The sequence below is a fragment of the Colius striatus genome, chromosome 4 (genome assembly GCF_028858725.1).
Source record: "Colius striatus isolate bColStr4 chromosome 4, bColStr4.1.hap1, whole genome shotgun sequence".
NCBI lineage: Eukaryota > Metazoa > Chordata > Aves > Coliiformes > Coliidae > Colius > Colius striatus.
Genome location: NC_084762.1, coordinates 26,940,542 through 26,955,135, shown reverse-complemented (window position 1 = coordinate 26,955,135; position 14,594 = coordinate 26,940,542). Strand labels below are relative to the sequence as shown.

Here is a 14,594-nt window from a genome sequence, read left to right as displayed (position 1 = left end):
GAATGACACGGCAATATTTATGTATACACGGTTCAAAGTGTTGGCTAAGTGTTTTCTTGCTGTTACTTTAGATCTGCGATGAGCTTAAGAATTGCAGACAGGATAGGCTTCTTAAATTGCCAAATTTCTGAAGCTCAAGTACAGTAAGAATTCTTCAGTCTATTTTAACTGCAATATTGTCTAAATTACTTTTTTTAACTGTGTAGCCCTGCTAAGTGAAAAGTTGAAACTTGTACAGGATTTTTGAAATTTTAAAGAGAAAAAACTGCTGAATATTTTTTCAGCACTTTCTATAATGTTATGCAGTGCTGTTAAAAACAAATGTGTCACAAACACCTGAGAATCCTGTATACAGAAAAACAAAAGTAAAAGATGTCAGAATCACCCTTCAGAATTTGAATGCTCTCTTAAGTAGGGGCATACTTTTCCTTTACATGTTAACAAATTCTGTTACCATGTTTCCTTGCTGTATGTGCTGCCAGAGCAAAATGAATCGCTTATAGTAACGTATCAGTAAAATACATAGGGATAACACAACAAGTTATAAAAATCATTAAGTGGCATCAAAATTATTAGTAAAAAATCAGAGGAAACGGACATAGAGGATAACAGATTATCCATCTTCCCAGAGCACAATTTAGTCTTCTGGGGAGCCCAGAAGTGGACACAGGACTCCAGATCAGGAGGCTGTTAATATGCATAAGGTAAGGTGAGTACATGCCCAGCCAAAAAAGTGGGGCTTTTTTTTTGTAAGAAACAGCAGCCTCTACAAGATAAGGACTTCTCAAATACGTAAACAGTTTTTTGATTAAATAGCTTCAAGTACCAAATACACTTTAAAAAAATTACCTTTATATTCACTTATAGTTATTCACTTATTCATATATATTCACTTAAACTTTTTTTACTGCACGCACTACTTTGTCTAGAAGAACAGTGCTTCTCACACGTGGTGGCATTGGTACCACCAACTTCTCACATGGCAAGAGAGTGACATCAGAGTAAACATGCCCGTCTTTCCATTTCTTAGGAAAAATTGGTGTAAAACAGAGTAGCTTTATACAGATGTAAATGTATCCACACTGATTGAATTGGGCTGATAAAATCAAGAAGACATAACTCATATAGAGCGGTTCCTGTGTATTGTCGTAATGTGAGTTTTACAATGAAAGAATTAATGAGAGAAATAGATATCATCTTTTTTGAAATGGAACTAAACCCTGTCTAAAGGAAGGTTTCCAAACCAGCAATGCAAACCTGAATGAATTTTCAATATTGTTAAGAACTAAGACCCCTTCCCTTACTTGTTGACATGCTGTAGTGGGTCTGGGATGGTAGTGATTTTTCACAGCAGCTGTGCTTACTGTTGGTATCAATATTATGACTACCGCTTGCACATCAGGGCTGTCCCTCCAGCATTCCTTCCCCCACCTTCACCAATAGCTGTGGGTGGGCACAATCTTGGGAAGGGACCACAACCAGAACAGTTGAACCAGGCTGACGAAGGAGAAATTCCATACCATATAACGTCAGCTCAGTAATATAAACTGGGGGAGAGGAGCAGGAAGGGGAGGCAAGATTCATTTTTGGCCTTCCAAAAGCAACCGCTACGCGTACTGAAGCCCTGCTTCTCGGGAGGTGGCCGGACATTACTGCTGATGGGAAGTAGAGCATAACAGCTTTATCTACTTTTGCTTCACTTCCCATGCGCGCGACTTTGCTGTTTCTTTACTAAACTGCTTTTATATCAACCCATGAGACTCTCATCTTATATTCTCCCCTCCTTGGCTTGCTGAGGAAGTGGGTGATAGAGCAGTGTGGTGGACACCTGGTATCCAGCCAGGGTCAAACTACCACACATGCGTACACTGTAAGCAATTAGTATAATGGCAGCAGCTCAGCAATGAAAATAGGTGCAGCAAATAAAAAACATTAACGCAAACCTATCTTACCTGAGTGTCTATGTCTGTGCAAGTGGGAATATCACAAAACATAATCATTTTAGCCCCCCTAGCAGCAGGGCAGTATGAATATAATTTCGATTATTTCAATAAGTTGAATTTCCATCTGCCACATCCCACCCACATAAACATTACATAAGATGGTATAAAACTTGATATTCTGTAAACCTCCTTGCTAGCACTCCTCCAGAGTAGAGTATCACACTCAAACTCATAAAAATCTTCAATATGCCTAAGCCTTAAGAAACGAGGGAAAAAAAGTCCTCAAACCCTGACAGTCAAGTACGTGTGGTGAATTTTCCCTGGAACATATTTTAAATTTATTTTAACTTTTGACCTATTAGTGCACACTGCAGGAGTAAGCTCTCAGCAGAAATAGTAACACCACTGTCCTAAGATTTGAAAGATAGAGCTCCATCCCTGTGGTAGCATGAACAACCATGACAAGAAGATTGGATATATTATTAGAAATCACTCTGGGAAGGGGAAAATTGGACAGTGTCTCTACAGTAAATAAACATTTTTATCCAAGGGATAACAGGGGAATTACATGGAGATGTGCAGTTTAGTCCTGTGACAGGATTCTAACTTGACCCTGGTAGTAAAATATCTCCACATGCCAAAGCACTTTGTTTGGAGGTTTGATCTAGCACAGTTTGGCTATCACTCAGATAAAATGCACAGATGTCTGAACAGCAGCTTCACAATCTAAATGAGAGATGCACAGTCGTATAGCCAGAAAAAAGGCCCATGTCTAAAACACCGAAAATCAATATCCATGTTCCATATTAGTTTGCCACTTCTTGGAAAGTAAACAAATCAATAACTAGCCAAAACTTGTTATTTCCCACTGGTTATTTTATGAGTCCTTCAGTCGAGTTACAAGTTGAGTTACAGTATGGCATGCACACATATACCTGATTCAATTCATTTGTCCTAAACACAGTCAGTGTTGAAACAGATCATAATTAAACAGAAAGGAATCTGGCTACCTGACTGCTTGTGTGGCACTGACTTCTTGAAACAACAAATTGTCACTTTTTGGGTTTTCAGTCACATTTAGTAAAGAAGAGGCAAAGAAAGAGCTTTGCTATTGCTGAGTAAGTGCTTGCTTAGTGGTTAGACCCTGCAGTATCCAGCCCACCTGACCAGGCACTTCTCAGTGAAAACCAACCTCACGTCAAATGCTGGGACTATTTGCCTTATGAAACCTCATAAAGTCACAGCTTCACTGTTGTTACCAAACACTGTGTAACTCAACTGGTATTCTGATGCATCAATCACCTTTTTAATGCAAACTGCAGATTTAATACATAGTAAACTATGTACTTAATTTTCTACATGTGCTTAAACTAAACCTGGAGGGAACAGGTGTTACTTTCAAGCTGTATAAACCTGTAATACAGTCAGAAGTAAAAGCAAGCAATAAGAGGAATTCTTCAAATATTCTAAACAATTTGAAAAGGGATTTGTCTATGCTTGGTTTGTCTGCAAAAATCTATTTTTTTCCATGTTCTGCTGTAAATAATGCTTTAAGTAAACATTCCCTCTCATTGAACTCATCCTTGAATTGTAAATGGCAGCAGGAGTGGCCAAACCAGCCATAGGGAAGGCTTGGGCTGAGCCTTCAGGCAATTTTGGTGCTTTGATGCTGTTTAAAGGGTGACAGTACCTTCAGGCTTCAGGAATATTTAAGTCTTTCTGCTGTAGGCTACATTTTAAAAATGAGTAAGCAAAGCAAAAGACTAAAAAAAAAAAGTCTGGCATTGAATCAAAGGTGGGATGAGATTTTAACAGAAAAAAGTATGTGAATACTCAATGAAAGCATTATATCTAATATATGTCAGCATTTTAATGCTAGTGTCATACATTACCAGCTGGTAATATCAACCATTCACTCAATTCCACAAACACAATCCAGAAGAATTCTTACTACTATTTTTAGTCTTGTAGAGAACACAAAGATATTAAGAACGTACTGTTAATATAAAAATATTAAGAAAACCTTTCTTCTGCCTGCTGTTCAAAGCAGCCAAAGCTAAACAAGGTATGCTATTACACTCTCATTCCAGAAAGAAAAAACACAGCAAAAACACACTTAGGTTTAGATCTGAGAAGTACTGATTATAGCTCGATGCATGGCACTAGAACCTGGGGCCAAAGGGGTCACTAGTTACCCGTCTTGTTGAAAGAAGATGGGAAGGATCAAAGAACAGAAAAAAAAGCAGAAGAAAGAAGAAAGCAACAAAAATATACAAAAGGAAGAGGATACAAAGCCAAAACATTGATTGTAGGCCAAATCTCTTCTGAATAAAAATTCAGCTAACCTGACTTGTTGCATTTAACAGTAGTGAATTGGTAATCATTACTAAAAGCACAAGCTCAGGGAGACACATGATCTCTCACACTTGTTTTGCAAGTACTTGCAATTTTCTGTCAATACACCATCAGAGACTATATATTATGAGTGGGAATATGTGAATTATCTCAAGTCTTGTTGAAAACTGAAGAAAATATTTCTTTCTTGCTCTGAACCACTTTGTTACAGCAAAATTGAAATTATCAACTTCAAATGTTCTTCACATTAACTGTCAAATACTCTTCTGTGGCTGTGTTTTCCTCCGTTAGTTGAATTTTTAGAATTTGCTAAACAGATATCTATAGCAAGAATACAAAATACAAATGTATATTTTCAGGAGCTAAAAAACAATTAGCAGATGACTTATGAGAGGAAATCTCTTTAGGTCACAAGGTTAATATTCAGGATTTTCTTTAATATAACAAGGTCCAGATTCATTAATACCTTTAATAAAGAAGCACTAATTACCCAGTTTTCCAAATTGCTCCTGCTCCAGCAGCTATAGGAATGCTACAGAGAGGGAACAACAGTCTGCAGCTCCTACTCAGACCTTCCATAACCCTAAATGTCTCTTGGCTTTAAAAAAACAAATCTGCTCTCCAGCTTAGAAAGAGACAAAAGTGGAAGCAAAGCTGCCAAGAGCCATATTGCTTTTCACAGTTAAAGAAACTCTCGTGTGTTATGTCTCCCTACATGACATGGAAAATTCAAAAGCATGTTGATGTAAGATTTTGCAAACAGACTAAACACTACTTGAAGAATCTTTATAAAACTTCTCTCAAAAATAAATACAAAACTGAGAGAACTACTGACTACTGCTTCCTTTGAGAAAGAAACTTAAGAATGACCAAAAGAGGAACTGCTTAAGGTTAGGCGTTTAACTGGACCGAGAGTAACATTGTAACAGCAAGTCAGAGCTGCTGAGAGTCAGGGCAATGCACGAGGGCTTTCTACACACATGTTCCTCTTGCAGTCTGGCATGTACAGGTTTTACACTGCATTTCTGTCTTTATCCAACATGCAGCTTCTTATCCTTTAGCAAGTAAATAATTCTTTGGAAGTGGCTTGCAAAGCCCCCCTCCCCAGCCCATAGATCCAGGCTAAGGTGCATGTCCCCTAAGCATCAGCATGGCACACTGCACGTTCAGCCAGTAGCATGTTGCAGTCTGAAACCATAACCTGACTCATGCTTTCTGTTTAAACATATGCCCTATGATGAATCCTACAAGGCTGCAATCAAGAATACTGCTTACACAGTAGTTTGACAAGCAGCTAAGCCAGTGTAAGCCACCACTGCTTCTCAAATTGTAAATCATCGAGTAATTCCTAAGGTCTTCTTTCCTCTTAAAATCTCAGCAATAAAGTTGAGGCTTTTGCCCTGGGCCACTATTATCAACTACGAAGCTATCCCTTCCTCATTATGTAATTCAGAGTGAAAGATGTGCTTGGCATTTACCACGAGAAAAAATAGCCATGGTCTCTGGTCTGAGAGCCCACAAGTACGTATTCAGATGCACAGGCAGTGGTAGAAACAGCAAGAACAAAAAGCAAAGTCTTATGAGAACAGCAGCCTCGTAGGTTGTACAGTGGATTCTGTTTCACAGGTTTCTTATTTTTCCTCCATGCTTAACAGCTGGAATAAGGTGACTCCAGAGGGCAGATTAATCATAGTTAGCTAATAAAAAAGAAGAGAATCTGCCAAGGAGCTTCATCCAGCAGCACCTCCCTGGTGTTGTCAATTACAAGGACCTTTAATTCTAGCACAAAGTCTAACTGAAAAGTTGCTTAGCATTCTCAAGCAGCTATTTTATTTTTTCGTGTGTTTCACTTTTGAGTGACACAATTTTGAAAAAAGCACCAGACTTACAGAAAATCGCTGTTTCAGGCACTTGGAGAGGGAATAAAACTCACAAGAAGAGCATTTGTAGACTTGTGCTGTTCTTCATGTTTATGCTTCAGGTATGGTGCTTAAAATGTCTGTGAAATCCAGAAGAAACCTACTCATGCTAATCTCAGTATCTGTGTGAACTCGTAGAAATAAATGCTTGAAGGTACATTTCCTTTAAAATATGTATAAGAACAAAGAACGAATACTCAACATTCAAAGCCCCGCATCATGAAAGCAGAAGGTAAAGTACTGTCATAGATCATAAAGCAACACAGATAATAGAGTAAGGGATGTGAAACTTATTTTTTCTTTCTCAAGTCTATTTTCTAATGATATAAAAAAGCTGGAGAGTGCAGTAAACAGGAATAATTTACAAACACTATAGCATGCCTTTACCAAGCTTGGAGATCTGGAAGAACGTCAGAGGGATCAGACAGAGGTAGAGACTAAGTTCACAGTGACTGGCCAAGAGGATCCAGAAGTGGAGGTTTGCAAGATGAACTTTCTGGCATTTGATTTAAGACAGATGTAAGAGAATGGTGACTGTGAACTCCTTCTCTCTTGGCACACAGTGCCCTTGGAAGAAGGTCTTTTGAGCTACAGGCTAACTACACTACTTTTTGACCAGTGGGAACTGTCTTCTGGCAAATACATTAGAAGAAACCTACCTTGGCAAACACATCAGCAGGATATTTTTCTGGCAAAGTAGAGTTTTCAGGAGGTCTTGTCTTAGATATTAAGACTCCTTCAGGGTCTCTTCTAACTATAGTCATGATCAACACCACATACACTTCACCACCAAAAACACACTATGAGGGGATATGAAGCTTTGCAGGTAATGATTTTGTGGTTGAGAGCAAAAAGCGTCAAAATACAGAAGAGTTTTACAACACATTCTCCAGGCATGGCAGCAACTCAGAGGTACATAAAAATGCTTTTCCCTCTGATACGCTCTAGCCATGTCTTGCTCTTCTTGTTTGTTACCAAAATTTATGAGGTTAAGAAATCAATTTTTTTTTTTTTTTAAGGAACTGAGGAGAGCTAACTGGTGATTTAAGTCATGAAGAATGGTAGCAGTATATTTATGGAGCAAAGCAGCTGAAAACAGGAGTACTGGGTTATACTTCTGCATTAGGAGTAACTTTTAAAAGCAGAGAGATATGAGAGATTGTTCTTCTCTCCCAATAAAGGGCTGAACAGAAAGTGCCCTGCAATTTGCCTTCCTCCAGCAGGACTGCCATGGCTGCAATACGTGCCTCAGAAACATATCTCTCCATGGGGGATCCAGAGAAATGAGAGAGAACAGGAGCATTGCAAAGAGTTGGCAAAAGGCTGCAGCTGAATTTAGAAACCGAGAAACAGTCAAGTAAGTCTTTTCTTCTGCTGTACAATCAGAAATATATACATTATGTGGATTTCAAAGAACAAAATTTAGTTAGTTTTGTACAGAATTACACTGCTTCTTTGGATTCCCTACTAATCTTAGTCAAAGAGGGTTTTAAAAGTAAAAATGTCAACCACACTGCTTCTTTCTACCTTAAGTTGTAGCTCTTGTTTATGTAAGCAAAATGCAGCCAAGAGTTTGAAAGGCCTATCAGGGTAACCGAATACAGCATGAATGATTTTGCTAGGCACTGCTCTAAATGTTGCTGCTTCTTTCCTTCCCATTCTCAAGGTTAGATAAACACTACCAGGAACTGCATCTGAAGCCTTTCCTTGCATGATAAAAGAAAGGAATCTTTCTGTTGAGGCTTTGGATAACTGTAACTGTAAGCTGAAAGCAGCAAACTAATCTTGGAGTTACCCATAGATAGGCATCTGCTTCTTATCAAGTGTCTTCTCCCTCCCCCATTTTTTAACTTCTTCTTGTGTTTGAATCCATGTATATTTTTACCAATGGAATGTAGGAAATAATGTTTACATAATTTATGGCAAACATTATTGATAGAAGACAGTGAAAACTTCCACAATACTTTCCACTTAGTGCTGAGCATTGCATCATGTACTACACAGCTTGTTGATCCCTGCATGGGCACTTCTGCAACTCATGTCTTTCAAGACAATAAAATAAAAGCAGGCTTCTATCCTTTTTCAAAGCAGTTATTTCATTAGAGCATGCTGAACTTTGCATCTGCAGTGGTAGCATGCTCAAAAAGAACAAGATGATGCAAAATGGCATTGGGACCTATAAATTTAATTATGTCTCAAGAAACAACTGTATCCATTCTCTAGGTAACACACACCTGTGGTATACACACAGTTTTCATACTTCTCAGAGATTAATATATTAATTAATATGCAAAAAGCATCAGGCTGTAACATTCCTTAAAACATAAAAACGCAAAAATCCTGGTGGCCACAACTACTCTGAATAGCAAAGTGCACATTTAAACAAGATCAGAGATATTTTTATATATGAAATGGAAAGCAGCAAATGTGACTTGAAGAAAACATAGGGATGCAACTTTAAGAACTGTGTTCAGACAGTTAAAATATGTAAGAGAGAAGTGACAGTTGAAGGCAGAGCACTTTTCAGTTTCACAGAGAAAAACAGGACAAGGTGTAACGGCTGAATAAACTGGCCTCAAAATATGAATTATTTTCCTAGCGGAAATGAGAAATACTGGAATGTTTTCTAGGAGAAGTCACGTGCTGCCCCTTAAAAACACATAAAGGTACAGGGGTCTTCCGTAAGACCCACTGCATGTCGCAGCAGATGATAACACAGCTTGCCTCTGGCCCGACTCTCCATGAATCTGTGATATTTACAGCTTCATCCTGTGCGGCCAAAGCACTTTGGCACTGAATGCGCATGCTGCAATAAAAGCTTGCTTCCTTTACTGGAGCAAGGCCAGTACAATCACCTTCTTGTAGAACGGGCCTAATGATCTCTAGCCATCTCAGTGTTTGACCACTTTGGGGTTTCTTTGCTGCAGTAGCAAGCAGAAGCTTACAACAGCAGAGGCTTGGAAATCTAAATCTTCAAAAGCAGTGAGATACTTTTAATTCTTACTTATCTTGCATCTATTTTGTTGAGATAAAAGGGGGTGAAAATGACGGTTTAGAGTTTTTTATTATGGTTTCACTTGGCAATAATTTAATTTAGATCAAAAAAGACATACCTAGGAAGATGAGCAAATAAAAAATGACTCCTTTCTCCAAAGACAAACAATGTAATTACTCACTTGAGAATAAAAAATTATTAAATCAGTACCTCGTGGCTAGGAATACCATGCCTGCTGGAAGAACCTAACTGGAACCATTCTGAGTATTAGACTAAGAAGCATGTGAATCATTAGGTAAGTCAGGAGGTTGGGACATCCGTTTTTTCTATAGTAGCTATCAACAAGACAAGGGGTAATGGGATGAAGCTGGAACACAAAAAACGTTCCACATTTTTTATAAGAAAAAAGTTTTATAAGAAAACTTTTTATAAGAAAAAACTATTTTCCTCCATCACTGTGAGGGTGAGGGAGCAGTGGAACAGACTGCACAGAGGGGTTGTGGAGGCTTCTTCCTTGGAGGTCTTCAAGACCCGCCTGGACATGTCCCTGTGCGACCTGATCTAGGTGACCCTGCTTCTGCAGGGGGGCTGGACTAGATGATCTCTAAAGGTCCCTTCCAACCCCTACCATTCTATGATTCTATGATTAGGTAAGTTGAAAGATATAGATACATTCACACAAAACCAGACATATGTCTATTTCTATACACATATAGAAATATTAAAAATATAAGTAATAAAAATTAATTGGAATACATACAAAGGACCCTGAAAAAATCTTCAGTTCAATAAAAGGGTGGGAGATGGAATTTTCATGAATTAGAGGTCAACTTGGCAACGAACAATCTAAAGCTGATCTGGTCTAATTGGGAAATATTTTATTAATTATAATATTAAATTATATAATTAAATTAGCTAAAATCTTCTACTTTTCCTTCTTAAACTCAGTGTAGCATCCTTTAAAGCCGTCATTTACTTTCCTGTTGTAATAGTCAGTTAATCCGTGGTGGTCCAAATCCCTTGCCAACAGGAATTTCTTTCATGTATCCATAACTTTTTCCTATCTTTTTTTTCCCCTAGTATTTTACATAATTTAAAAAATATTTTTTAATTGTTGAAAATACTGGGTTTTTGCTGATGGTGTGGGGTTTTTTTACCTCTTCTTTTTAAAGTGAGCTGATAACTGGTAGGTTGCTATGATTTTCCTTTTCTTTGATGAAAGATAATGAGATATCTTAGGCATTTTTAAGGAAGGACAAAATTATGGCCTAGGAAATTCTGAGATGAGCACATTTCCAAGATTTGATAGTTGATTTAAAATGACAGAAGTCAAAATAGAAAAGTCTAAACTTATTTTAAAAAATGGAAAGAAATAAACTTTAAACTTTAAATAAACTTTAAATTTAAATAAACTTTAAATAAACTTTAAATAAACTTTAAACTTTAATTAACTTTTTAATACTTGCAACAGGATACGCGTGAAGCAACTCTGTTTTATTCATTCCAGTGGAAGAAACAGATGTGGAATAGAAATGCATCTAGCCTTTAACACCAAGTCAGAAACAGGCTTGAGGATGAGTGGGAAATTAACACATCTCGATTTTTGTCCATTTTCTTTCCAATGTAAGTAAAAACCTAGCTAGAAGATATTTCCAGCATCCATTCAAAATAGCTTACACTATCTCATTCATCTTGTCTATAAAGGAACTGTTTTTAAAACTTATTAATTTACAAACCTGTCAGATTTGGTCTCTTGAGGCGGCGACAGAGTTGTTCCATAACGAGTAGTGGGTGTTGTAGGGGCACTCACACCAGAGTAAGGTCGCGGGGAAGAGTAAGAGCTGCTGCCATAGCTATTGTATCTGAAGAAACGGGAGAAAAGTAGGAGAAAAGGACAGACAGAATCTGTCAGCAAACAGGCACACAACAATAAACCCACTTGGTTAGGAGTGGTGGTTATCTCATACCCCAGAACTTCTCAAATATCCACTTTCTGAAATGATTCCCCTAATCCCAGCTTCACAATATGCAAACTATCATCACATTTTATATCAACCGTGTCACAGACATACTAGATTCAAACGGTAAGGTATGGAAATTAATGAGAGATTAGAAAGGTGCACCCAAGTGACAACTTAGAGCAGGAACTTAAATCACTGCTCACTTACTCAAGATTATTAGCTGTTTTGAGAGCCAACACCTGGCTCAAACCAGTCCAAGTCAGCATTATTTGTATCTAGTGAGGTTCAGGAAAACAGCGCTGTTCCCAAGACATGATCTGAACACGGATATTCATGATTTGTGAATGTTTGTGTTACAAATGGAAAACATCCACATTCTTTTCAATTAAAGCAGATGGCATTTTCTTTCCTTTCTATCAACTTAAGTCATAGCTTATGTGTCACTTCTTATAATGTCTGTAAAAAAATCATCACCATGGTTAAAAAGAGCTGTATCTGGAAGCATGGCTGTAGAAATTTCTATTAGCCATTCCCTCCATTAAAACACAATCCCAAATTCAATCAACTGAAAGAAGGTCTTCTTGTCCACCAGTACATTTGCTCTTCTTCTCCTCTGCCCCATGAAAAAGTAGCCACATTGCAGAATCCTTTTTCAGACCAAGGAATTTCTATTAGTCCAAAGATAATTCTCTTTAAAATGGAGAGAACACATCTTCTATAGACTCAGACCTGTAAGTTTTAACAAAATCAAATTCGGAGGGAATGGCCTGAACTTGTCATCCCTATAGATGAAATTTAGAGGATGACAGAGATGCTGGAAGAGTAACAAGGCAAAAACAGCACACCAGGATAAGTCTGTATTCTGTACACAATCATTATCTTTCTAACTTTCCTCTGGTAGTGCTTATTATTTCCATTTTCCTCTCTTGTCTTTTACACCCATGCAGATGCAATAGCCTTGTCACAGGAGCTTTCACTCCAAAGAAACCACATGCAATTCACCTTTTTAATGAACTCGTTACTGCTCAAATTGTGCAAGCTTTACATTTCTTTTTCTCAAAATAAATCCAGCACAATCTTACCCCATACCACACCCTTGATCCTATGTGGTAACTAGAAGCACAAGTACAGTCAGAGGAAAAAAAAGCTGCAGAAACACTAAATATTGCAGGAACAGTAGGTATTTAGGAATCTACTCCCTAAAAAGTATAACTAACAGCAGCAGAAATGAGACAGCAATAAACGAGTGTGAAAGGCCTAAGGGAAAATTGCACGTATACAGGAAAACTTAAATTTAGACACATCTCAGACTTCAAGCTGCAAGTAAGGAAAAACATGTGAACTAAAAGCCTTGTCAACAGCTACTTGGGTTTACAGGCTTCTCAGCAAAATGAAAAAGTGACAAAAATCGCCCCCCTATTAGAAGAGAAAGATCGAAAATTAAAAGGACCAAAGGAATCAAAATATCTGTTCATATGCAGAAACTCAGAAGGACTGCTGGAGAAAGAAAGAAATGAATATGTTGGCAATATACATGTACCTTTTCAGCACCTAGTTGAAGAACATTGACCATTGGGAGAGACAGCTAAAAATCATCAACCTCTTTTCAAGCTGATTCTTCACCATTGTTTTTACTGTTATCTATTGCCAATCTGTTTTACTATGAAACAGATTGAGATAAAACAACTTCTTTTTGTTTTTTAATGGGTGGGATGGGAAATTCAAAAATAAAATTAAAAACTAAGAAAAATTAATGAGGAGCAACTGAACTGCAGTTCAGCAGATGTTATGGAGGAAAAACTGAGTGCTATATTCTCTTTATAGGGTTTCATGCATTACTTTTATTCCAAGCATGAGTTGAAATTAAATGACGGGGATATGCACTGAAATCTAACAACAAATTTTGGATTTGGTAGGTCAGTTTTCGAAGCCAGGATTTCACCCCTGAATTCCAAGTGTTGATCTGATCTCTCTTAGTTTTATAGCAGAAGAGGTCCATTAATTTCCATTAAAACATGTTTGCAAATTATGTTGTTGTAAATGAGAGCAAAATGCTTCTCCTTTCTGTGATCTCCCAAATCACAGGTTATTTATCTACTGCTGTACAGAGGAGGCTAGGACACTCATTATCTATAGACTCTGAAGAGGGGTAAGATGAAATGAAGACAACAAAGGCAAAGGGAGAATATCAATCAAATTAAAATACAGGCTTACAGAACTGTGTGTTCTGGAAATATTACAATACAGAGAGCACTATAAAACTCCTGAAAGGTGTTACTAATTTATCTAAAGAAATTAATGTCAGCTGTATAAAAACTACCTGTTTTCCCTCATCCCTTCTGCTTCCTTTTCTTTCACAGATGCTGGAGACTCTTCAAAGTCATATGAGAAGAGATGAAAAGGAGTATGTGGTACATATGGTAATTTCTCCACCGTTGGAGATGCTTTTGGAGTAATGGATGCTGATGAATTTTGGGAAGAGCTTAGCAATGCTGCCACAGGTGAGGATGGTGATGAAAGGACAGAGTTATGATGAGAGACAGATGATTCAGGCACAGGAGACCTGCTAGAAGAGCTCTCTGCTTTAGAGTAGGAGTGAGGCCTCTCAGCTGGAGAAATGGCACTGAAGACGGCTGAAGAATCAGAACACTGTGAAAGGTTTTTGTTCACAGCCTCCCACACACCTGGAATCCCACTGCAGGAGGAAAATATCATGAGAAAGGGAAGGGAAAGAAAGGAGAGAAAAAAGAAAACAATAGATAGTACTGTTTGGAGAAAAAAAATTAAGACAAGGAGAGTCAGACAAACAGAAACTTGTCAATTTAGACAATCATAATATCTTTTTATAAATAAAGTAAGAGAACTCAGATCTTTGTATCCCACTGGGATTCTTCTTGAGGTTGGAAATACTGAGGAATGGAAGTGACTCAGCTTATAGGAAAGGAAGGGATTTAACCCACAGGCTTCAGAACTAATTTTCATGAACCTTTTCACAACCATTTTCTGACCAATTTTAAAGTGTTTTATTAGGTTGTAAGTATTGTCAGAGCAGTACAAAGCAGTCTCAGTATACTGGATAATACTGTCCACAGAGCACAGATGCTTCAAGATCTTCATGGCTGTCTCTTGAAGGTGAGATATACGATTATCAGCCTCCCTGGTGATTTGACCTATTTACTAAAAACTCTTATCCAGCAAAGATGAAAATAAAAAAATAATCAGCTCTGTTCTGTCAAAACTATCATTTAGAGTGATTTCAAAAGCAATGCTTTACCAGATCATTTGGCTAGGCATGAAGGCACAAATTTCTCTGAGTATCAGGATCCCATGTTGTTGTTAGAGATTTGCAGAGTTACATCAAATGCAACAGAAAACACATCTGCTTTGTTTTAGTGACGGTAGGTGTTGGTGAGTGACCGAA

At 37.7% G+C, this 14,594-nt stretch overlaps 1 protein-coding gene across 5 annotated transcripts in view; it reads right to left on the bottom strand.

The window, feature by feature from the left end:
- Positions 1–14,594, bottom strand: part of FHOD3 (formin homology 2 domain containing 3) — a 405,083-nt gene that overhangs the window by 84,539 nt on the left and 305,950 nt on the right. For 4 of the 5 annotated variants that reach the window (XM_061995039.1, XM_061995040.1, XM_061995043.1 and 1 more), the window contains exon 11: positions 10,949–11,074. In XM_061995039.1, coding sequence (XP_061851023.1) covers positions 10,949–11,074 — 126 coding nt within the window. Of the gene's footprint in view, positions 1–10,948; positions 11,075–13,493; positions 13,869–14,594 lie in introns of all 5 variants that reach the window. The other variant, XM_061995044.1, reaches the window with a different exon arrangement.